Source organism: Mytilus edulis, chromosome 6, assembly GCF_963676685.1.
Source record: "Mytilus edulis chromosome 6, xbMytEdul2.2, whole genome shotgun sequence".
NCBI classification, from domain to species: Eukaryota; Metazoa; Mollusca; class Bivalvia; order Mytilida; family Mytilidae; genus Mytilus; species Mytilus edulis.
In genome coordinates this window covers 53747144-53774977 of record NC_092349.1, presented here as the reverse complement: position 1 = coordinate 53774977, position 27834 = coordinate 53747144, and the positions used below count along the sequence as shown (strand labels likewise).

The 27834-nt window shown below is 30.8% G+C and overlaps 1 protein-coding gene and 1 long non-coding RNA gene across 2 annotated transcripts in view; one reads left to right on the top strand and one right to left on the bottom strand.

Moving 5' to 3' along the window:
* The window catches only part of LOC139527875 (uncharacterized), a 50201-nt gene that overhangs the window by 17599 nt on the left and 4768 nt on the right, over window positions 1-27834 (bottom strand). The gene's annotated exons all lie outside the window — the stretch shown is intronic.
* Window positions 20703-27043, top strand: LOC139528960 (nacrein-like protein). The gene is made up of 8 exons (XM_071325206.1): window positions 20703-20727; window positions 20894-21075; window positions 21436-21528; window positions 22133-22168; window positions 23111-23252; window positions 23538-23779; window positions 24664-24741; window positions 26603-27043. The coding sequence occupies exons 1-8, from the start codon at window positions 20703-20705 to the stop codon at window positions 26636-26638; spliced, it is 834 nt and encodes a 277-aa protein (XP_071181307.1). The 3' UTR covers window positions 26639-27043.

Genomic DNA, 27834 nt, shown 5'->3' with positions numbered 1-27834 from the left:
GTTATCTTGTTCAATATAAGCAAATTATCAGATGTGAGTGTGATAAAAATTAATAGACTTTTTGAGGCAATAAAGACAGGATGTAACCGCCAACCGGTTTATTCCAAACGATGTAGATTTCGAAGCGACAGTACATCAACAAGTAAATGGAGGTATCGCAAGCTTATTTTCTTAATGAATGTTTCTATATGCATGAGTTTTTGGATATGAAAATAAGCATATTGATGTAGTATGAATGTCAATGAGACAACTATCTGTAATCTGTAATCTGTAAACGAGTTTCTGCCAATCAAGGCACACCTCCGTATAGAGGAAAGTAGTTCCGTCAATGAGATTCCTCCACCAATATATATACACAGGTCAATTCACAGTTCACAATAGTGCATACACAAGGTTATCTTATTTAACATACATGCTTACGCCACGACAGTGTTAAAAATATTTCAAATGCAATTAAAATGGTAAAAACTAATTTTAGAATAAATTAAAAATAAGATACAATAGAGACAATAAGTACAATTATATATATATATTTTTTTAACACTGTTAAAAAAAAAGAAGAAAGTTTATAAGTGCAATCCGTAAAAAAATTAATAGACTTTAAAGCTACTAAAAGAGAGAGATCCATGTGAACTCCGACATGTATATATTACAACTAAAATGATTTCACAGTTCTTCATTTTCTGTTTGCTTTTGTATCAGTTTTTGTCAACACATCATAGCGCTTGGAATGAAGTGTATATAACAGTTGGCGACATAGCGGTACCAAGTGATTACCGACTCTATCTTCAACATCCTTGCACATTTTCTTCGGTAGGTAATGATAAGGGTAAATAATTAATGTTATTAAGTCAATAGGAGTTTGCAGGCTCTCTCTTGCTATGGCCAGACTACCTTCGTGTAGAATTTTGACGATAAGGGATGACCTTATTTGTGACGTTGTTTCACACAATAAGATAAAGTGTTCAATGGTTTCGTCAGCTTTATTACAGAGTCTACACATCGGATTTGTTGCATAATTTGAATACTCCGCTTTATTAGATTGTAGTATGTAGGTTCCTGTAACTAATTTAGTGCAGATGGACAGTTTCTTGATCTCCGTTATATTTGCACTTGATGTTTTAAGTAAAGGATGAATTCTGCCAATATCATATTCACATTTAAGATATCTTAGAGTTGAGTACTCCTTCATTCTGGTCTTTATGGCACCCTCCCAGTACTTGTGAATCTTTTTGGTTATAAACCTCTTCCATTCAATTTTTGTTAATGGCTTATCAAGATACTGTTCTATCTCTATGATGTCATATTTTCCACATATCTTTTTCAGATCAATAAACCAGCTATTGCTTGAGTAGGTTTTAATTTGTAGTTGTCGTTCAGCTATTCTCCATTCTAAGGACGATCTTTCAGATCTGGTTATATTCCCATATAGTGTGACAATTTTAATATGGATCTCTGCTTCAAGTGGGAGCAAACCTGATAATATATAGACAGCCGGGTCAGCCACATTTAGTTTGAGAGATAAAATCTGTTTAATCCACCTTTTATGTTGCTGTTGTATAAGATCTAAATTTTTGCCTGTTGGTATCAAAACTTCTAGGCCATAGGTCAAAACTGGTAAGATGTAAGTTCTAAATAAGGAGACTATTGTTTCAGGGTCTAGTCCATTTTCCCCATGTAGTCCAGCACCCATAAGACTGTACATAGATCATCTGGCCTTTTTTATATTTTCAGTGATGGTTGTATTAGTAGAGTCTTTTTGAGATTTTTTTATACCAATATGAGAGGAGTCTTGGACAATGGGCATATCTATATTTTTAAGTTTCCAAAAACCTTGTTCAACATCTATCATTTTATTACATGTTTTGATTGGTAAGACTCCACTTTTTTGAGGCTGTAATAGATATCCCTCTCTTTGGCTGAAATCAACTGCTAAATTTATCATATTTTGGAGTTCAAAGGGATTGTTGGATATCAAGGCAATATCGTCAGCACAAGTTGGCGCACAACAGTTTATATTCCCAATTTTGGCTCCCAATCCAGAATTGCTCAGAATATGTAGTAGGGGGTTGATATAAACTTTGTAGAGGTCAGCGCTAATGGCTCCACCCTGTCTTACACCTTGTTCAATATTAAACAATCGATTTGACATTGTATTGCCCCATTTTACACAGGATGTTGCATTTTCATATAAATTGCTGATCAGTAAAATAGATTGCTGTGAGAATCCAATTTGGAAAAGACGTCGTATCAGGTTTTTATGAACTACAACATCAAAAGCAGATTTTCCATCCAGTAATGCAACATAGGTTGGTAACTTGAGATCTTTATTTTCTCTTTCGAATTCCTCAATGAACAGTTCACAAAGCAATGGAGTGGATTTTGCTGTGAAACCTTTTTGCAGTGGGTTTTGATGTTTCAAAATCTTATTATTTTCCCTTCCTTTAATTATAATTTCTATGATCTTCGAGTAGGTTGGTGTTATAGTGATCCCACGGTAATTTTTAGCATTCTTTATGTCACCTTTGTTTTTGAAAACAGGAAAAAGAGTTCCAATTTTAAGTAAATTTGGTATGTAACAGTGTTCAAAACTTGTGTTAATTAAAAGTTGAAGATATTCTAAAAGTGTTTCGCTGGCACGAATGAAATTTTCAGCAGTGATTCCATAATAGTCCATAGCTTTATTTGTATTTAATTTTTTTACAGCATTTTTCAATTCTTGGATTGAGACTTTCTCATGTGAATAATTTTCCTTACATATCTTTAATATTATTTCTGTTTCAACCTCTACTGCTTCTAAATGATTCTGATCAAAGTTATGATAGTTAGATTTTTTGGCAAGATCTCCGAAATGTTTTGTCCATCCTTCCAATACACTGTCAGATGTTTGATATGTTTCGTTTTCAACTATAAGTTCATCAATAAATCTACCCATTTTCCCCCTCTGTTTCCTAATTAGTTTATAAAATATTGCTGTATCACTGGATTTAGCATCCAAGATTTGTTGTCTAGTATTAATCCTTTCTAGTGCTTGTTCTTTTCTACATAGTTTCCTGAGATCATATGTGGTGGTTGTTTTTTCCTTAAGATAGAAGTTACCAGGTTCTTTTGGTCGACCTTGTTGTTTCCAAATATAGAAGGCAGTTTTCTTTCTTTTCACAGCGTGTAAGATTTCATCATTCATCACTGGAAATTTCTTCTTTTTCTTACCCTTTCGTTTTCTTGGAGCAATTTTTGAAATTGTATCTGATAGAATTTTGTTCAGTTCATCAAATGCTTGATCTAAATTCAATTTTTCTGAGATTGGTTTGATTTTCTCTAATTTATCATCAATCAAAGTTTTATATTCATTCTTGTCCACCTTATTCCAATTAACTTTGAAGTTTTTTGTATTAGTACGTTCTTTCATCTTCTTAAAGGATATGTCACATCCACCAAGGTTCATATGAATTAAATGTAAACAATTCAAAAATATAACGGTCTAATGTGTAACATAACAATTTTTGAAAAACCAAATTGAATATATATGACAAACATGAACAAACGACAACAACTACACCACAGTCTCTTTAAAGGGACGACATCAAAAGTTCAATGAAGGATAAAAAACTTAATTCACATAGTTTTTTCACTGACACCCCCCCCCCCCCCCCTCTTAACTTTATTTGGGAAAAATTGATTTACCAATAGGGATATATGTAAAATCGATTTTAGATTAACAAAAATTTCAGCAATGTTGACCCCCACCCCCGAACTATTTGATTTAAGTTTTTTATCCTACATCGATCTTTTGATGTCGTCCCTTAACTTTGGACAGTCACGTATAGAATCTTGCAGGTAAACATGTTTGCTTGACGTTTTGAAAGTTAAAACAAATCTTTAATTACTAACATATATTTTTATATAACTTGTATGTATAAATGTGTGCCAACCTGACTGTTGTACATGGCGATGTTATAGCAAAAAACTTACAATGCTTAAATTAATGCTTTGGACATACATTTTTATGCAGTCAGATATATCGTTTTGTTTTTGTCTTAAGAAAGCGTCACTGAGATTTGCGAACAACCAGGTGAATTATATATACGTCATATATGTTCTGATTCATTAGGAATTGATTTTTATATCTAAAATTACGTACTTATAAATTGACGAATAATGTCTGGTAAACAACCTTGACCTCGCCAATATTAATTAAACAGTTTTACACATTAATTATTTTAATTTTACAACAAATATTTCCTCCTTACGATCAATCATTTAAAATACCTAGTTTCTTAACTTTTTCTTAATTTACCACAAGATTCCAATATTTACCACAAAATCCCCATTTAAATAAACTTGACCGATATTATTATAAATATATACATTATTAGGTCAATATAAAAAATATATACTTTTTTGTATGAGGCTGAGAATCTGGGGATGGGCAAGGTTCTACCGAGCCCTTCCTCAGTTTTGCGCCGATTACAAAAAAGTTTATATTTTTCTGACATTGACTTAATATTGTTTTTAAACTGCAACTTAAATGAATACGTTAATAGCTATTTAAATTGTAAAACTTATTTGATTTCATACATATTTTCATCCTTAAAGGAACCACTGATTGGAAAAAAGTGATCTATGATGAAATTGACATTGCACAAAATATAGTTGTGTTACTATATTTAAGAAATAAACACAACTAGTTGCAGTAAACGAGAATTTTTCTTTCGGAATATGTAGTTAAAAAATGGATGTAATATTGAAACATTGGGTGGTGGGGGGGGGGGGGGGGGGGGGGGGGGGGGTGAGTGGGGTCTGCAATTAGATATACTCATTGATTTAAAAACAAACATACATATTTTTGTAAAATGCATCAGGCTTTTGCATGCAGTGAGTTTTCTTTTTGAAATCAAAAGTAAAGCTACGTCAAGTTATATTTAATAACATTTTTATTTACCCCGGTAATATATTCGAATCCTTGGTCTACCAACTGTGGTTTGGTTCAGCATACACCCCCCCCTCCCCCTGCACCATTGGCATCCTTAGAGAGTTAATACAATTTTAGTTACTAAGTCTATTACTCAAGACATGTGAGAATAAAAAAATAATAAGAGGGTCATCATCCAATGAGTTTTCTGTTTGACATTATATGTCGAGATCATTTATTTCTAACATTGTATGGATCGATATTATGTATTACTATTTCGTCTCAAACCTTGGAGAGCGGTGTATAAGAGCAACACATTACCAAACTATAAAAAAAAGGCAGCTGAAAAGGACTAAGCTCATCAGATCGATACAAATGTAGTATAACGTAATCAGACATTGACAGATCCAGGGGGGGGGGGGGTCCGGGGGTCCTTTTTTGGCAGATTAACGCATTTGAATGGGGACATATAGTTGGAACCCCCCCTTTTTGTCCTGGGTTGGGATCCCCCCTTTTTAAATAGCTGGATTCGCCCCTGATCAGAGATCAATAGTTGTATACGTCAGACAAAAGACTCACCAATGACCGCTAGAATAAAAAGGTTATCCCATATAGTACGAACTCACAACTCTGAAATGTTTTTTTCAAAATAAAGCTAAGATTATCTTTTCCTGGAGTGGAACCCACAGAGTATTACCATAATGTTTCGTTTAAAGTATTGTACACAATTAATCTGTTAATATTAACAGATCAATATAGCAGTAAATCATCAAACTCAATAAATCCTTAGAAAAATAAGAATTCTGGGACGCCCGGTTGAGCTTTAAGAAAAGTGAATGATATAAGAACTGGAACATTTACTTGACCTTGCATACAATTAATAAAACCGATTGTTTCTACGCATGATTATATTAAAGAATGTCATATCATATGTCCTTGAATTGAAAGTCGCAATTACGATAGATTTCCACGTTCATTTCATATTTATAACAAATGACATCGAATAATATTAATTATATAAACCTATTTTAATATGGTTTATGACTGTGTTTTTTTCAATTCTTAAAGTGCAGCGAGGGAAATATATAAAATAAATAGGCCATGCTTTTTGCATATATACCAATGATGAGCAAATATTATTTACAGCGATGCTATTTAAGGAATGGCTAAACTATTTTGTCTGTCTTGGAGAAAAATAACACCAACAAATATGGTGCAAACTGAATAACCTGCGTAGCGTGTTATCTAAAAGTATGCACCACATTTTGGAGGTTTTTTGAATAGACAGTAAGCATGACAAACTAAAATTTTGACATTTTATTGTCGATGACGTCACGTACGTTCACATGAGGAAATTTGTCTATGAACTGATAAACAAAAACTTCCAGCCAATCAAAGGATGTCTTACATCCAATTTCTAATTATAAATTATTTCATTTGCATTTAATGGTCGGATAATTCTGATTTTGTGGCAACATCAGACAAGGTTTTTGCATTACGAACATCATCACACTTTATCGTAGGTTTTGTGTTAAAAATTTTGAATATAGGTTTTTAAATTAACATTTGTTTTAATCTTGTTTACTACTATTTATTGTTATCGGTAAGAATTGTAATACGTATCTTACATTATAATCAAACGCACCTCGTTCTGAATCAATATATTTAAAATTTTGAGTGCACCCTTAAATAAGTTATTGATACTTGTATATTTCAAAATTTCATTTAAATTTGTACTTTTTTTTTTTTATAAATGAGTTAAACCTGTTGATCAATTGGCGTAAAAAGTAACATCACAAAAACATTGAACTCCGAAGATAATTTTAAAACGACAGTTCCTAATCAGGTGGCAAAATAAAAAAGCATCAAATAAATTGACAACTGTCACATTCTTGACTTTTTAAAGACATTTTTTTTATGTAGAAATGGTTGGTTAGACCTGGTTTACAGCAGGCTACAGTAAACGACGAAATCGAACAATCTTACTGTGACGTATAAAATAGAAACGACAATAATATATCGTTAAAACTTCAAGTGATGGTAAATTTTCATAATACTTATTTTCAATAATTAAAAAGTCTGTTGACCTTAAAATGTAAAAATAAAAATCCACGTCACGGTGATTTATTGAATACTGTCACATATGATATAAATATTGTAAATTTGATGAATAATAAAAATCAATCAGCTTCTTAGATATGATATAAGTATTTTTTTCCAAATTTTCAATTTGTCGCAGATAGTTTTTACGAATGGAGGTCCTATTATCTTTTTTTATTGTAGCTGCGTTGTCCGTGACCTTTGTTGATGGCGCTGGATATCTACAGGTGCGACCTCCCACATTAGGACAGTGTTACTATGAAGATATCAACACAGCCCATTTTAGCTACAATAGGACTTTTTGTGAAGGTAAGAATGTAAACTACCATTTAAAATGTCAAAACAGCAATATTTACTCAGAGAACACGTTTTTGGTGCAATTCAAAGTTTTTTTCTCGTAACATTTGACCTTTAAATTATATATATTTATATTTAATTCATAAACCTGATATTCAGAATAACAGAGTAAAACAAAACGTAGTTTCGATTATTGATATGATATCGGTATAACTACAAACAAATTGACTGCTTACAAAAGTTTTATTATTTGCCAAATACTTCATTAGAAATAGATTATCTTAGCTGCATAAGTTAAAACCTTTTGAAAATTTGAAGCCTTATAGCACTTTAACTCCGTACTTTTTTTGACATTTTTAACATTTGTTAGACTATTCTCATGTTACCGACTTTTGACTCCGGATTATATAAATTTCAATTGAAAACCTTACTATCTTAGTAGTCGATCATTTGAGAGCAAACACCGGAAGTATAACCAAACATTACAATCGATGCAATTATGGAGGAAAGTTAACTGTTTGCCGATGATTTGTATCACGTATAGAACAGTAACTGTTCCCCTTAATTAAACCGCTTGTAAGCTCAATTTGACTTCTTCCAGTTGCTCTTCCTTGACTGAGAACCAGGTTGTCGTCCTACCACAGAGAAGGTAACCTATCGAAAATATAAAAACTCCCGAATAATACGTCGGTAATACAATAATTATTTTATAGTCATATGTATGGCAAGCCGTTCTCGTCAAAACTATGTTTAAACCATTTTTCGAAAAGTTTACACACTGAGAATTACAACAAAGTACACTGAGATTTAAAAACTTCAAAACGCACACTGAGAATTGAAAATTACACACTGAGAATTGAAAATTACACACTGAGAATTGAAAATTACACACTGAGAATTGAAAATTACACACTGAGAATTAAAAATTACACAATGAGATTTCATAAAGACGCACTGAGATTACAAAAATGAAAAACGCACACTGAGAATTGAAAATTACACACTGAGAATTGAAAATTACACACTGAGAATTGAAAATTACACACTGAGAATTAAAAAATTACACACTGAGATTTAAAAAAGACACATTGAGAATAAATAAACTGAAAACGCACACTGAGAATTTGAAATTACACACTGAGATTTAAAAATTACACACTGAGAATTTAAAATTACACACTGAGATTTGTGCGCACTTTTTATGCGCACATATCTAATTAGCATGCTTATTCTGAATCTATTACAAGCTTAAAACAACAAGGGGACAGAACTCGTTAGTCCTTCGATTTGGTTGCAAATTATTAGTAATAAAAAAACTTACTCTTATTACAAAATATAACCAAATGGTGAAAACTTTATTAAAATTATAAGAAAACATTGGAACAATCTGCAAAAGAATGCAGTGAAATTTTTACTCAAGTGTCTATTATAGCATATAAACGTAACAAAAATATAAAAGATTAACTAGCGAAATCAGGGAAACAGTTGGAAGACTTTTGAAAAGGGACCCACGGTTTTAAGTAAAAAAAAAATCATCCCGATACACTGGTAGTAATGATCTGAATTATAGGCAACAAATTTATGAATATGAGCGATGTTAAGTCTTGAAATTTATTACGAATGTTGGTTGAAGGAATCGCATTTCATTATAATGATAAGAGTTCTTGAGATCAAGATATTAATCTGTTGAATTATTCATCTCATGAATATTCATTAGTAATTTGCATATTAATCTCAGTGTGTATTTTTGAAATCTCAGTGTGTAATTCACAATTCTCAGTGTGTGTTTTTCAATTTATTTCATCTTAGTGTGTCTTTTTAAAATCTCAGTGTGTAATTTTGAATTCTCAGTGTGTGTTTTTTATTTTTTTAAATCTCAGTGTGTAATTTCGATTTCTCAGTGTGTTATTTTAGGTTTTTAAATCTCAGTGTGTATTTTTTTTCGAAAAAAGGGTTTAAACATAGTTTTGACGAGAACGGCTTGCCATACATATGCAAAGATAACAGAGTTCACGGACAAACACCTCAGATAACCTGGATCTGTTACTGTGGTTACTTAGCTTTTGCCAAGAGGAAACAGCTCGTCTTTGTCCTCTAAGATTAAGATAAAGCAAGGCGTGCCGATTTAATTGTTTATTTTATTTATCAGTGGTTGTGTAACGTCCGTTGGCAAATATGTAACGAATGTATAGGACTATGCTGACGATGACAAAACATTTCTCCTATCGTATAGTTATGCTCTAGCTCTAGCTGATTTTATTAGTGATCAAAAACGTGTTCAAACGTAGAACTTTTTTTATGTGTTTCGGTAGACAGATGCATAAAAAACCGAGTTCGGTTCTCAGACCAAAGACCCCGGAAGTTACTTTAAGGTAGATGATACTAGGTATATGATTCCCGTGATAGAATTTTCTTATACCTTGCCAAAATAATGATTTTACTATGCTCTTTTCAAAAACATAATAAAAAATATGGTTCATCGTGCTATTATTCAAGCTATGAGTGGTTTAAATGTGCCTAAATTTGCTGAGCATGATTATGATAAAACACATTTTTGTGCATAAAATGAGACAGAATTTTGAATTAAATTGTGAGAAGAAAGGTTTTATAATATGTTTTAAGAAAATAAAAATAAAAAATGGTATCACCAAACTTGTTTTCTTGCTACAAGTAAAAATAAAAAAAAAATTCCGATCAGTCCAGTATATATATTTGACTAAAAGAGTTATCTCCCCCAAAAAGGCGTAGTTGAAAACATTGATTCTAAAACGTAACTGTTTGGTATTTGTTTTAATATTTTGGAAAATGCGATAAATCAGCACGTTTTCTTCATATAAATAAACAGTCTAACCAATAACACTGCAAATCTGTCTACAAATTTGCAGAATTGGGTTGTGTACAGCGATAGTACAATCCAAGATGGCGGTTAACTATGAATCTATCTTAAAGTTGTGTTATATAAAAAATGAATAATCGGATGACAAGAAAACATTTCTGTCTGGATACAGGAAAGTTTTCAACTTTGACTTATATTTTGACACTTCTTTATATTTGATACGTTTATATTAGACAAAATGTTAAATATAATGTAAGTTTTGCGTGTCAGTAAGTTTCCAATGATACATGTACCAGTCGTCATGCTATATAATTTTGACGTTGACATTCTCTATTACCACATCTTCTATTAAGTCATAGCCAAACCATAAAGTTTTGTCTACATCTTAATTTTAAACACGAAGAGAACATGCATTGCCAATACTAATAATCTTTTTTTTTTTGACATATTTTCAATTTCTAAGTGTAACGTATGTATATATATTTCGTGTTTCATGTAATATGTGTTTAGAAATAACAATAGTTGAAAAACGAAGGTCTTGATTAGTTTGTAAATAAATAGGTACTGTGACTACTTCCGTGAGGTATAAACATAAGAAAACGGTGTGTGTATGCTATTTAGACAACTCGTCAAAAATAAATGACACAGAGTTTAACAACTACAAATGTATGACCAATTTACGTCCCCCAACAACGAGTTGTTGAAAAACTAATATCAGTGTTCCCTTATAAATGAAAAAATACACAATACAGCGAGTATCACCTATATTACACATAACTAGCTTTTGATGCTTTTCTGGTAAAATTTTTTTTTCATTAGGATTCTTTTCTTCAAACTTCAGGTTAGCTCTTTAATGTGTTTTCGCCTTAAAACTTTAATTTCATATTTTCAAATATTCATACGGGTATGGCAACGTTCATGTTTTTTATGACAAAAAAAATTACACTTTTCTGAAGCATTCACATATTTTTCAGGACCAGCTTATTGGTGTCAAATTCACATATGTTGGATTACATGTGGATCAAACAAAAGACAATCGCCAATTAATATCGATACACGTAAAACACAATTTAGGCTATTGCCAATGCCAAAGTTCTACAATCTACATAAAAGAGTTCCAGCAACTATAAAAAACAATGGTAAGTAGCATTAATATGGTGTAATTTCGTAGTACATAGTTTAAGGTAGTACCCAACACTTTAACTAAAATTAATTTGGCTCGTTTAATTTTTCTTAAAATTTTGTATTTACTTTGACCCTTTTACAAAAATATAAAAATTTCAAAAAATAAATAAATCAGAATAATTACACTGGTTATATAGCAGTTTGACAAACACTTAATTTGATCATTGCTTAATATTCCCTTAACAACACAACGTAATTAAAACGTTTAGTTGATTTTACAGGGTTATCTCCCTGTAGTGTTAGGTACCACCTAGAACTTAGAATCGTTAGATCATTAATTGTAAAAAAGGAAAGATATTGGATAAAAATCCATGACAAAATTAGTACATGAACAGCATATCAGGAAAACCAAAGTATGGTGTTCTGCATCTCATGATCACATTTAGATAACTCTTATAAGTGTTCTTCATTTCATTATCACTCACAGTGAGAGCGGTTTAATTTGTGTTCTGCATCTCATGATCACATTGAGATAGCTCTTATAAGTGTTGTTCATTTCATTATCACTCGCAGTGAGAGCGGTTTCATTTGTGTTCTCCATCTCATGATCAAAATAAGATCGCTTTTATTGGTTGGCTTCATCTCATGATCACAATAAGAGCGCTAGCATAGGTGTTCGTCCTCTCATGAGCACATTGAGACCACTTTTATCGGTTTCATCCGTGGAAGCGCTATTATGTGTGCTATTATTTCATGATCACAGTGAGGCCTTCAACTCGGAACAACAAATGTCACACATAAAAACAAACGAAGACGACAACTGCTAGCACCGGATTTTCTTACAAGAAACTAATTTATAATTAAATTGTTCAGTTAACTTCAAGATGAAAATTCTGTAAATCCTAATTTAGATTTATAATGATTTGACGGAAAATAGCAACAGGTAGGTAAAAAAATCATGGGTTGCTTGTTGAAGTTCATATGTGATTGTATTCGACCGTCATTGCTTTTATTGTTGAATTTTCTTAATGAGCAAACAAGAGAACAATAAAAACTGTCAACATGTTAAATTTAACAATGTAGAAGAAGGAAGCTTGATTTAAAAAATAATCAACATTTATAGGTAGTTCATATAAAAACTAATGAAAATTGTGATTGATAGTTTATTTCCGAGATAGTTCGCTTTACTGTGTCAAATTTTCATTTTACACACAAACATCACGTGATAATGTCAGAAGTCAATGCAGTATAAGGAAAGCGGTACTACTACATTTTTCCAGCATTAGGTTGGCCTTTTGTGTACCCAAGACAGGTGAAGGAAGTCAAATTAGGAGCGCTGTGATTGTATGTAAGGGTACAATATATTTTTTTATTTATCTATGAATAACTGCAGTGTGCAAATTTACAATATAAATTTTAAAACCTATTGAAATATGTTCTAGGGAATTATTCCAAAAGGCTTCCAAAATTTCATAAATTTGATGCAAAATGACGGTGGGCATGGATAACACAAACAAGCTCCGTTGGAAATTGGTCATGATACTATTTGGCTTCAATTTTTAAGATAGAGTAATAAAATACTAACATCACACACATAACTGTTTTATCCAGGTTTGTATTATAAAAACTGGTAAATTTAGAAAATGTTAGTATTGTCGCCTATGGTAGAATAAATAGTACCGTTTTCCTTATAGAATTAGTACATTAACAACATCGTCTGCATGAAAACATCAACATACTGACAACGTCACCTTACTGTGTGTTTTATCGGTGTTAGAGGTTAAAATTGGAACAGTGTGGTCGAGTGTTTTAAGTTGAAATTTGAGTGAATCAAAACACTTTCTTAATTTGACTGAGTGTGTAAAAATCTAGGCATATGCAAAATAAAATGGTAAGTTATTATATGACTTTTCTCCACATGGAATCATCTACAGGTATCAAAGAACTCTTCTTATTTTTGAAATATGTTACATAATCAGTTATTCCTTCAATAAAAAAACCCTAACATTTTTCACTCTTTTCTGGCTCAAAGTGACTGTCAGTTTGATATTTTTACGTTTATTATTAAACATTTGCTATAGTCCACAAGATTCTTATTGGATGATTTAAATTTTTCATTTGTTATATCATCAATATATTATACTTATTTGTATAATGCACTTGAATGATAACTTTAAACTCATTGATGACAAATGTTCAGTATATAAGATAACCTGTTTAACCAGTGGAACATATTTCACAGACTAGGAACTTATTTTACCAGGTGAGGAACAAATTTCACAAACCCAGAACTTATTTCACCAGGTAAGGAACAAATCTCATAAACCTGGAACCTATTTCACTAGGTAAGGAACAAATTTCACCAACCCGGTACTTATTTCACCAGGTAAAGTGTGGAACTTATTTCATAGAGATGGAACAAATTATATTGAAATTATCTATGAAAAAAGTTCCCCCAGAACATATTTTCTGTGATATTAGTTCCACAGGAACTTTTTTTAACAGGAACAAATTTTGGCTCACACTTTCTATCTTATTTGATTACATTCTGAAGCGTTCAAGAAGCATGCAGACGCCCGATTTCTAGTTAAACGCCAAAAAAATGCTTTTACATCATCTTGTTTAGTCACCAGAGATGAATATGACTGTTTTGTCTTGTGTGAAATAGCATTCCTATACGACGTGTCTCGGTATTTATACTTCCAACATTAATGTATTTAGTTATGTTTGTTTAGTGGGTTCAATTTGATATGCTGTTATGTCTTATCGTTAGTGGTTTGAATTCTGTAAATTTAGCACATTTCACATATCCCTTGTTTGTCAGTATAATCGAGTTAATTTCCATTTTAGATCATATTACGTGTATAAAGTATTTTCTAAGTCCCAATATTTATAACGTAGTCACAGCTTTAATTCAAAATAACCTTTCAATACCGTCATAATCTTGATAATTGTTTGGCCTAGTATTAGTGTGTAAATATTTGTTAATTTTCAGATCTCGATACAAATAATTGTTTGAATTTCAAGTTTATATATACGTCACACAAACAAACGTCGCTATTTGTGTCCTGTGCTGTCATTATAGATAGATGTCCGTTGTTTTTCTACGGTTTACATGTTGAAATGTACTATGATTATATCATTTATTATTGCGTTTCGCTGTAATGAGTGTTCTTGCGTTTGTATGTACTGAACTCCTGTCATGTATGTTTGTCATTTAAGCGATATAATTAAACGTTGCCATATAAACGGGAGGTTTGGCTAGGCATAAAACCAGGTTCAAACCACAATTGATCTTAAAATGTACTGTACTAAGTCAGGCAAAATGACGTTTGTTTCACTTCTGTGTTTCTGTTGTTCCGTTGTTTTCCTCTGACTTATTGTTGATGTGTATTCCTCGGTGTCAGTGTTTATTCTGGATATATTTTTTTCTCTATCGATTCATGACTTTTAAACAGCGGTATCAACTGTTGTCTTTGTTTATTACAAAAAATGCAGTCATTTTCACTTCCAACATATGTAAAAAAAAAATAAAAAAATAGCAATTTCTTGGACTGAAATTAACTGATTTGTGTATTTTGCATTACAACATACGTAATATTGTGTAATTCGAGCTTAAACTACATTAACAATAGTAAATTCAATTCGTTTTACGTTGGCGAAGCGAATCGTCATCACAATACTCTGAAATATACACAGAAATATAAGTTTAAAAAATAGAGAAAAATTAAATGATGAATATTTTCCATCTTTGCTGCTTACATTCACCATTAAAACATCGGCAAGCTTGTTTAAAATGGGTTCCCAAAAATTGTTGCATATTTTCAATATTGATATACAATGACTATCAGCGCATGGTGCTGTAACTATGTGGTTTCATTGACCTTTGAAAAAGTTATTAATACTTCAGAGGTCAAAGGCTGAAGTGTATATCAGTTTTTCAAAAGTCAATAAAACCTCATAGTTACTGAAACAAAAGACAATAATTATTAAATTCCATATCCACAATTTATACATTGTGACTGGGATGGAGAGTGGTCTCATTGGCACTCCTACCACATCTTCTTATTTATAATTGATGACAACTAATCACTAAGTCCAAATGTACATAAACAAATTTACCAAAGATATTCACGTAGAAGCACGTGACATTTAGCGGGATGAATACTTATGTAACATGTCATTTTTCATATTGACATTGATATCATCCAACGACAAGACAGGCATCATGTAGGTCGAGAGAGGATATCAGAGCCAAAATGGACGAGTACATATAAAAATCTATTGATCACTTATTATATGTGTGATGCATAGTCGTTTTATTTTGTTGCACTTCCGTGTTTCTGTTGTTTCTTTGCTTTCCTCTTATATATGATCCCATGTGGGGAAAACGTTTTAATCAGATCGCATGCTAGCTTTGAAATATTTCAAATGTTTATGAGTTACCTATGAATTATATAAATGGGTATGGATTTTTGCGTAAATCATTCTGTCAATTTGAGAGGGGAAATGTACTTTTTTTAAGCCGACCTAACTTCTGCACCCAATTGTATATGTTTAGAGCTTAAGACGTTATAACAGGGCAAAAATACCGTATTTTTCCTTTTCTTGGATAGACATATGGTTTGGGCGAATCTGCGGTTTTTACATATGCATAGCCTAATGTTTTCGTAACAAATATGTGATATCCTGTTTTATAAAAAATGCAATACATATTGGTAAAACTTCTAAAATAATATAAAATATGGGGGGAAAGTCCAATAACAAAACTACAGTACTCTAAAGGATATTCGAAACGGAAAGTCATTTATTAAATTGCAAAATGTAAAGCTCCAGCACGTCAAACGAATGGGAAACAATTGTCATCTTAATGATTTTTTACAGGCGTTTTTCCATGTAGAACATGAAGGATTAATCTGGTATTGATTTACATGTTTTTCCTAACAGTTTGAAAGATAAAAGCAGTAAATCAACCGAACGGTTCTAATCACATCAATATTAATTGTATCTTAATCTAGATCTATAATAACGTACAAATGTTCTAAAAATGGATTATCAAAGTAATATAATGCATGCAAATAAACGATAAGAAAAAAACATTTTTTCTGTCTATGAAGAAATAACATAAAAAATGTTACAGTCATTTCTTATAATTTAATTCTAAATTCCATTTTAAACCGTAGAAAACCATGAAAAAACGTTGATGACGTCACGGTCACATGACTAAATTATGTCTATGGGCTCATAACAAAATAACGTCAGCCAATCAGAAGACGCGTTATATCCAAAATTAAATTATATATAGGCAGACTTTATACTTATCACACAGTATAAATAATCGTACCACTGCCAAACATCTGGAGCAATTTATGCACAATAAATTCGATAGCTAGGTTTCATCTTGTGCAAGTTGATGAAAAATCATCAGTGCACGAAACAGTAATAAATCCATTCGTTTAAATATATTTTCTTTTTAACATAAACAATTATGACAATTTGGTTATGTTGTTATATGTATATTAATTAGTATGTTGACCTTAAATTAATTCAATCTCATTACAATCAATCATTTTAATTAATTAGATACGTGTATTATTATTGCTACTGAACAGGTAACACAACCACTGAATAACGATTACTATTAAATCATATGGTGTATTTGATTGATGAGCAATTATAAATTTAAAGCTAAATGACCTTTAAACTGTTTCTTTTTAAATTATTATAAATTCTGTATTCCCTTAAAAAACCCGACATCAACCAACACAAAACAAAAATAAAAATATCTAATCAATTAATGATTATTATAGCAATACAACGGATATTAGATGCAAGAGATACAAATTAGTTAAGATTGTCATTTATTTTTATGGACGCAGAGATAAACTTTTTTATGTAATACAATACAAAATCCCAACCATCAGTATTATACAGTAGTGATAATGACAGAAAGATTAAATAGTTGTATTTAGAATGTTTTTTACAGTGACACATAGTTATTTCAAATGCCATAAAATGTATGTTTAAATGTTGGAATGAAAGTTTATTTGTACTCAACAACATCCTTTACCTTTATGATATTCAGTGCGTACTTCTACTGATAAACCTACAATATCGGAGTAGATGAACGCAATTATAATTAACCTTTACAGAATCAATTCCATGCGCGCACATTTTTTTCACTCGTATGGAAGAATGATATGATATTCAGATGGAATTATCTTATATTTAATTTAACGTGTATTTGCGTTTTTCGAACTTGAGGAAAGTCTCTTATTGTTATGTTTTTTTTTTGGAATCGTTACACAATATATTTTTCAGACACGTTCATGATCTTTGAAATTCGCTTATCAGGATCATTATAATTTTGAGTAGAAGTAGAATAACAAAAATACCAAACGAGAAAGTCTCTAATGAAATGGCAAAATCAAAGCTATTAAACGTCACATGAATGGATAACAACTGGCATATTCTTGATTTGGTGTCATATATACATATGTGTTAGGAAGCTACCATTTGATTTTTAATTGGGGGGGGGGGGGGGGGGGGGGGTAAGATGAAATTTGAAAAAAGGTAGGACAGAACTTTTTAGTAAAATAAAGAGGCAGGATGAGCTTCTTCGCCCAAAATCGGCAGAATACAATTATTAGTGTAAAAGTCAAGATAAACTTATAAAAAAATGCTTGACCGAATAGACTTAAAAATAAACATGCAAGACAGAGTCTACAACTAAAAGAAATGGAGGATAAGTTTCTCAATAAATTATTGTAATTACACAAACTGTGCACAACACACATACTCTTTATAGGAAGTTACCTTTATTCTTTTACAATTATGTTTTGTTGATCATCTTGTTATAAAATGATTTATATAACACATGTCACAGCATTTATTATCCACCTGAGAAAACATATCCTCAAAAACACTGAAAAAAGTATTTAGTTCCAGTAAAATCTCATTTTCATTTTCTCTTTCGTTTTTTTTTTTAATTTTGTTTTTTCATTCTGTTCTTCTATTGATATATTTCCAAATGTAAATCATAGATAAAAAAAAAATTCACGTCATCATAACTCTAGTTACTAGTTGTCTTATATACACTCATAACACATCTTCATTCTTTATATAACACATACAATAACAATACAATATGAAAATTGTCTTCTTTTGCCATAACAAGATGATATAACCTATATTTAGTAAATATATTTTCAATGTAGGCCACTTGTCAGAATAATTAGTATTGCTGTTAAATACTACAGAAAATGTGCTGACATACCAACATTCTTTTAATGATATGCGCACTTAAAATTCATCTTGTTTACCTTTTGGTAAAGGTTGGTTTAGTTTTATATTGTATAAATAAACTTATTAAATGCAATCCATGTAAAAAGTGTCCTTTATTTTTATTTTGGGACATAAAAAAATGATATTAATATTTTATATGTATAAGAAACATTGAAGTTAACCTTTTTTAAATAGCTTTTCTTGTAGGTGATTATTCAATATCAGCATTTAAAAGTTAGTCAAAATCATTACATGTACTGATGTAGATATATATATATGATAAATACCAGATATAACACAGATCAATAATCAATACTTAAATAAAAATAACAAAAAAAAAACTATAAAAAACCCATAACGTTGAAACACAGGACAATCACAAAGAATATTCACATTCTTTCTGATAATGATGAAATTGTTTGTACCCGCTGGACATCGAATTCATATATTGATAAGGTTTGATATTCGGGAATACTAGTTTTCATTTAATCAGAAACATTGTGATATTTAGGTGTGGGAAAAAATTATGCATTACTTCAAATTACATAGTCTACCTACTGATCATATAACTCAGCTTTCCTTCAGATTAATAACATACATTTCGTATGGAAATTTGTGCTGTTAAACGGTGCAGCAAAACAAATACATGTTCTTTTAAACAATCACTTCCTGGTTGGTCATATTTATCATGTTTATAAAACAAAAAAGGTAAGAGACGCGAACTCTGTATAGACTCTAATTTAAATTTCATGCAATTTGTATGCATAGAATAGAATAGAATAGATTGGAATTTTTAAATTTTAATCTGATTGATATGAAATATTACAAACATAAGCTCTTTAGAGCTTTTTGTCAACATTAATAACACTAATGAAGCATACAATATTAAGACGTATAAAACATATAAAAGATACACAACAAACAAACAAGTAACACATCTATATAGAAGAGGGACGAAAGATTCCAAAGAGACAGTCAAACTCATAAATCTTAAACAAACTGACAACGCCATGTCTAAAAATGAAAAAGACAAACAAACAACAGCACACATGACACAACATAGAAAACTAAAGAATAAACAACACGAACCCCACCAAAAAACTAGGGGTGATCTCATGTATAACATTCGCACGCATGTTGATCTATAAAATTAAAGCAGATACAAGCAAAGCATAAAGTAAAATAAATTCTACAAGTGCATTGGACAACTCAACATAATTATCAATACACACAAATTAGATTTTGTTTGTTACCTTAATTTGACTTCTTGAATGACTTCTGAATACGAACAACATTGGTCAAAATGGTAAAAAACTGTTGCATTAATTAAAAATACTTGTCAAAATATTTTGTATTGATGTAAAATACAAAAGAAAATTTGCTTTCGTTTTTTATATAGATTAGACCATTGGTTTTCCCGTGAATGGTTTAACACTAGTAATTTGGGGCCCTTGATAGCTTTTTGTTCGGTGTGAGCCAAGGCACAGTGTTAAAGGCCGTTCATTAACCTATAATGGTTTATGTTCATAGATTGTTATTTGGATGGAGTGTTGTCTCATCGGCACTCACACCACATCTTCCTATATCTCTTTATACATCAACATACCTTTAATGATATGCATAATTGCATGTTATCTTGATTACTTTTGAAATGTTGGTCTAATTTCACACTGTATAAATAGACCAATTAAATGCAAATCCATGTAAAAAAGGAGTTCATTAATTTTATTTCTTGGACATACAAGGACAGTGTTTGATAAATACTTTATCGGAGAAATTAAAGATAATTTATGTTAAAAGTTTTTGATGGTATGAATATAAAACAATCGGTATACGACACAGCACCAAACTCAAATGCCGTGGCATAAATATTGGTCAACTAAACTACATATCGTAGCAATTTGTTTTATGTCATTAAATGTCAATACATTTGATAAATACCAAAATTACCAAATCTCATTAATCATTAAATTGAATTAAAATTGACAAGTACGTTATGTTGAAACTTACGATAACCACGGACAAAGTTTCTGAATGGGAGAAACATAGACATGTACCGAATGTTTAAAATTTCCTATGCTGAACATGGAGTGATGTTAGATAGTGATAAAATCAATTATGTATGATAAACTATTTATTACATAGTATATGTCATTGATGCTTAAGGTACAGGGTATGTTTTTAATAATGCAAAAACAATATTAGACATGATCACGTATGTTTTTGAGGTTTTCCTGCACTCACCTTATAGTAAAAGTTAAAAACAAAAATAGCTAGGTGCAAAACTAATAATTTTAATTGACTTTCTAAAAACTACACAGTTATATTCCTTGTAACAGGTCATGCACCAGAATTCAATGTTGTACAAACAAAAAATAACAAGGATAGGATTATTTTATCTAATGTCCCTGGCAGACCAAAAGATAAGAAGTATGTTTTTGCTCAATTACATGTCCACTTTGGAAGAGACGAAACACAAGGATCTGAACATTGTATTGACAACGTATTCAAACCGATGGAGGTAAAATTCATTATCGCAAAATTCGTAGTTTGTTACATCCCGTGTAGGACCAACATTTTCTTTTTGATAGAAAGCAGATAATTTATATTAAAGTACAAGACGAACTGAGGAAAAAATAATGATATACTAGTATTTGAAGGACAATATAAATAATAATCTAAATCAAATTGTATGGATTACTTCTGATTTAGTATACAGTATTTGTTATAAAGTAAATTCATGACATATTTAATTATAAAAGAATACAAAACTTTTTTCAATATACATGTAATAAGTTCTGTAAAAAAGAAATATAAAATGAACCCTTATCTCTTCGTAACATTATATACAATCATAGACTGAGTAAAACTTATATTTTAGGCTCACTTGGTATTTTATGACCTAGATTATGGCAACATTGGAGACGCTAGATCTAAAAAAGATGGACTTGTGGGGTTAGGTGTAATGGTAGAGGTCAGTGTCTTATTTATATCTACTCATTAGCGTCTCTGAAATTTACAGTATAATGCAACCTCGCTTTTAACGTTCAATCTGATTTGATAACGTCATAAATTGTCATGGCATCATTTAAAAATTGATGATATGAAATTGTACGTGCAAGCGTAGACGACGTATGACAGATTTAAAACGTATGATATGAGGTTGTTTTCTGTCAGTTTCATTTGAATGGAGATAACATTATTGCAATTTAAGCTTCAACGTCATCAATTGGTGATTTGAAGGTTGGAAATACCCGTTTACTGGCTCCGTTTGAACTTAAATTACAATACAGTTATCTCCTAATTGTAATTAAGTGGTATTGATTGTATCGTTTTTTTTATAAAATACAAAACAAAATATGCTTATAGTCGCATACATTTATGTTGATAGACCAATTTAACTGATATAAAATGATGGTATGCATTATGGAATATATCTTAAATACATTTGTAACATTGCGTGTGTATAGTGTATTTTCTCAAACTTATTTGTTGACACGTAATACTCGATATACTACCAGGGGCATGATTATAATGATTAGTTCTTCTCAGTTCTTATCTATCCTGTGAACTTTCAGGTCCGCGGAAACCCCCAGAAACCAACTGTATGTAAGGTGAGTAATTCAAGAGTAATTAAATAATTTATATAAATTGGAAGTATTCAAATACGAGGCAAAGAAAAATTATCAAAATAAAGATAATCATGTTCGAATGTGCTCTAGTAAAAAAATCCATTTCCAAACAATTACTGACTTCAATAGTAGATACTCATGGTGAACACATGGAGAAACTTTGATACAACTGATATCATCATTTGTTACGTAATATTACGTCAACGGTACAGAAAAATTATAATTTGCAAATCGTACTGTTATCCGTAATAAACGATGAATCCAACAAGTTAAATATAAACAAGAGAAAAATATGTTCTTGAATAAATGTAACTTAGAAAATATCATATATTGTATAAATGTTCCCACAAGTTAAAGACCTGGAAACATTTTGGATCTAGCAAGAATCAAGGAATAGCGGATGCGACACTCATATTGAAAACGTTTTTCTCAGTTAATATTTGAAATTTTCGGGGACGAGTATTTCAGGGACTTCTATTGATAATTGTTCATGCACGTAACGAGGACGATTTCAAAACAGGTTAACTGTTTAGAATATTTAAACGAAGGCTAAAAGCTTTTTGACATCACACGCATGTTTACGGCATTCATTACAAAATACATACAATATACATCTATTAAATAGAATAACAAAATCAAAACAACAACAATAGCAACAACAATACAACAAACCAAAGGAACAACGCTTTTATTGATGTTCTAAATCTCAATATCAATGTGCGGCCTTCAACACGAAGGTACACAAACTTTCACCTCACTGCAAGTTTACTCATCCAAGGTCAATACTCTTTAGTATATATTAATGAGAGTTTATTACTTATTTACATAGAAAATGTATACAGTCTCGTGAAATTAAATGTTTTTAATTTCATATAATAATATTTTTGCATACTTCTTACACAATAACAACTCTTGTTTTGATAGAACGGAAGAAAATGTAAACCAAGATTTGCAAAACGATTCAGTGATTTAATGGAAAAATACTATGAACAAGTTCGATGTTTTCCGCTAGAGCAATACAGAGATTATATCAACAACGACAGATTTGGGTTTTTTAGGAGAAGAAGTAAGACTATTCGTTTTAAATTGAAGGCAATATTATAATATGGACACTTTGAATTTAGTTTTTCAAAATAATTTTTATAAGATATTTGTCGTTAAGAAAAGAATGGGATTAAAGGCAAAATCTTCAAAGAAACTAGGTTTTATATCAATGTTAAAGAGTCTTACCTATATAAATCCAACATTTTAACGCCATCGTATCACCTTTATGTAAAACAAAATTATTCAATAAGTGATGTTGTTTGTTCTATTAAAGAAAAATAATTTTTCATTTTTAAATTTCAAACAGATTCACGTTCTAAACAGTATTGCGGAGGGACACTAAGTCAAAATTATATACAAAATAGATGTAAAAAGGACCCGGATGACAATTCATTAAAAGTGCAAGTTACAGAGGGTCTCTCACCTAAAGATGTCCTACCGTATGACACAGATTTATTCTACACATATGGAGGATCTCTAACGACACCTCCCTGTTATGAAACTGTACAATGGATTGTTTATAGATGTCCAATTACAGTTTCAAGCCAGGTCAGTATAATATTGCACGTACTGTAAACGTGTACTTTTTTTTTTACCGTAGTTAAAAAAAAAGGCGAAATATATCAGAGAGACATTCAAACACCTTGATAAAATATAGACTGTTAATTCCATGGCTTAAAAAGAAATAGACAAAACAGAAAAGCAGACAAACAATCAATAGTAAACAATTCATAACATAAAAAAGACTAAGCGACACGAACCCCATCAAAAACCTGGGTTGATGTCAGGTGCCCCGGCAGGGTAAGCAGATCCTGTTCTACATTTGACAATTGTCATCAATCATCCATAAAAGGTAATAGCAATAGAAGTGTGTTAAGGGTTATAATAAGATTAAGGAAAATAACCCATGCAATAGTTAATTGTAATAAGTATATTACTTGTAAAACTATGTGACTTTAAAGCTATTGAACAATGTTGAAGAAGTTTAAAATATATTTTAAAAATGTCGACAAACACGTTCATATGGTTTTCCCCGATGTAGGTTGGTCCTTATAATGCGCCTTTCTATTGGGAATTGATTTTATAGTTAAGACCCGTTATATGTGAAAAAAAAACAAATTGATAAAACATTGGTTTCTTGATAAGTATTAATTAGAAATTTGACTTACATTAATTTTGTAAGTAAGGAATTGCAAAACAAAAAAAACCGACACAAACGGAAGATATACGCTATACATAAAATTGTCATTATTGAATAATTATGAATGTTGTCTAAACAGTTTCTATTTGATCTGATATAAAATCATTCTTTAAATTGTACAGACAACACATTGACAAGTGAATCCAATATTTGTTGACACGTGAAGTTTAACATATCTTAGGTATAATCATTGCCTATATATTTGATATTGTGCTCATTGTTTGATTGTCAGGCTTTCAATATGTTACAATTTGTTGAGGATTCACAAAAGGATGAACTTATAAAACTTGGTGTACGGAGGCCTATACAGGTAAGCAACTCTATTGTGGATTCTTTTATGTTGTTGGTACCACTTTACGTGGATTGAGAGAAACGTGAGGGATATTTGATTTCCAGGTTTTCCAAAAGTTTGCATTTAATGATACAGCAAATTTGTAATTCGTTGAACATTTAACATCGTAGTTTCCCTTTACCCACAAAATCCACGAAAATTGGTTTCCAACGAATAATAGTAATAGGAAATCCTCTGTATTTTGTACACTTTCTTCAGCTGTTTCCTTCAAGCTATATTTGGTAATAAGTCAATATGTTCAGTCCGTCAGGTAAGCAACATACCAATACACAAATGTAGAGTAAGTAACAAATAATTTGGAAGTCCGCCGAAAAATATCATGAATGTTTGACGGGCTGTTGGGAGTGCTAATTTGGCTTGGAACACAAGTTTTCCTTTTCATACGTTTTGTCTTGTTAAATTTTCCGACAATTTTTATCTTATAGTCTTCAAACTTCTATAAGATACAAAAACAAGGAAAATTTAATATTGGTATCAAAAAGAAAAGTTCTGTAAACGACCATGGCAACAGGTTTTAAAATCTATATATCAGGGTACGACTTTCAACAATGTTGATACCCTCAACGTAAATTTTGCTGTATAAACATGAGGAAAAGTAAAACAATTAAAATGGAAAAAAGTAGCTATCATAAATAATGCAAAAACACATTCAACGAGAATATGTGTATTAACATCGATAATGTGCATTTTCACTTGGTGTTCATATTTGTAAAATGTAGACTTTATATCAATGAATATATGTTCTATATGGACCTGCTTTGAATGAATAATATGAATACATGTAATCATTAATATTTATATATTGCCTAAATTGCTTTTGACATGACACATAAATATTGCAGTTATTTTTCACTTGTTACGTTGATTGATGGCATTTGACTTTGTCAACTTTCCCTTTTTTAATTTGCTTTTAACTTTGATATTTTTGCCCTACTGTTTATACTGATGGATAGTAAACGCCAGGAGAGAAGATATACACACTGCAATTAATAACCAACAGGATGACAACGGAAAAATCGCGAAGAAACCAATAAGAAATATTTTTTCTTTATACTATGCAATGCACGAGGGCAAATTAGATTGTACGTTATTGAAAATATATACACGAAACATGACTTTGTTTAAAAGTATGCATTTTATGTCAGATATTGTTCTTGCAACTTTCCATAGAAACAACTTAGGCATACTTTACTATCCAATTCACTAAGCATTTAACAGTTGTCCTGTCCTCCCACAAATAATGACAAGTCTAATAAATATGATAATGACACTTCAGTTACAGTTTTCCAAAAAAACCCATAGGCGTCTATTCATGCTGTCAACCATTCAAACGATTTACATGCACCTTAGAATAATTTATTATTATGAATGTATAATGATGTTAAAGGAATCCAATAAAACAAAACAAATTCCGTATCAATTTGCACGTGTTATAAATGATGATAAACAAGTTTTCTTTGATTGCAAATCAGTGATTGTGACTTGTTCCTGGTTTATTTTTGCACACTAAGCACTAAATGAAAAACAATGAAAACAATGAAATTCAATTTTTTTAAATTTGATTTGTCTTTGAACGCTTGGTTTTTCGTTCTGTCTTTTGCATGGGAATACTGTCTATTTTTTCGTGAGTTATCACTTTATCATGGAGGTGCAGATTTTATTTTTGGTTTATGTGTCATTTACATGCTTAAGTTATTTCTCTCTTTTCCACAGAAACTTAATGTAAATAATTATTTTTTTAAGACAGAACGTTTTTTAAACATTCAAATCAGATTCGTAGTATTACACGAATGTCAGGTGTTTTTTTTTTCTTTTTCAGAAAAATAGGAAAGTGACTGTATACAGTAGTTTTTAATGGAATATACAGTAATACAGAATTTGATTTTGACGACAGATTTTTAACTTGATTTTTTAGTTGTATTCAACTGACGAAATTTGTATTAATAATATTTTCACCCAAGAGTACACAATCCTATGTCCTAGCCAGTACATTAAGTTGCGATTGAAAACTCGATGCTAATCACAAGTTCCTGTACATAAAAAATGTTTTCAAGTGATATTGTTATACAATTTTTTTTTTATCGTTCCTTATATATTAATTATGTTATCTATAAAGTATATAATCTTTTGAGCTGTGCGGACAGTATTTTACGATGCAAGCAAGATAATCTTACAATGACGTATTACTACTATTTGATTGTATTTAATTATCATACGTGTAAATTGAATATTGTAGCTACAAATTAAAATGCCAAATAAATTGTTAGAATTATTATTGGTAAGATATAAAAATATTGAAGTCACCAAACAGAAATCCAAAAATCAAAATGTTTTATGAACAGACAACATTTAAAATGGAGACTTTAAATGTAAACACCAAAAGTACCAAACAGATGAAGGGTTGTAATATATTGAAAACAAATCATTTAAGATAAACATGAATTCCCCATAGAATGAAGGAGCAGGGATACACCAAATCATCATGTGTTTTGTATCTTCCTATGTTTTTCTTTTGTGTGGTTGAGTATATAAATGCTTTATTTCAAATTGTACTTCGTTGTATCATGTTCTATTGTCATTATTACTGTTTCTGTTATTGTATAGTGTTGTTGTTTACAATTTAAAGGGGACACCAAAAACAATCACAAACAATTGTATGATATGGTAGATTTCAAAACAAAAAGACGGAAACATATTAGTTAAAAAAACACCCGACAAGGAATCTGTGGAGTATCATGTAGCATAAAGTCATGTGTATTTATGTTATCAGATACCCTATTCCATATTTAGTGTGATGGAAACAAACAAGTTGAACATGGTTACGTAAATGAGTTATGTACTGAAAATACGAATAAACATACCACTAGGTTTAAATTCGTTTGAATTACCTGTCTTGTATTGAATCGGTATAATGCCACAATACTTGGTTGTTTTCAAGATTGTTTTTTTATGCATAGTGAAAGATAATAATAAAATTAACGGTACCAATTTTTCTGCACCAGATGTGCATTTCGACAATATATGTCTCTTCAGTGATGCTTGTGCCAAAAT

Coding starts and splice junctions, on each gene's coding strand:
- LOC139528960 (XM_071325206.1), top strand. CDS start 20,703: ATGTCATTGATGCTTAAGGTACAGG. Junction 21,076..21,435: donor ACGTATTCAAACCGATGGAG/GTAAAATTCATT, acceptor CTTATATTTTAG/GCTCACTTGGTATTTTATGA. Junction 21,529..22,132: donor GGTTAGGTGTAATGGTAGAG/GTCAGTGTCTTA, acceptor GTGAACTTTCAG/GTCCGCGGAAACCCCCAGAA.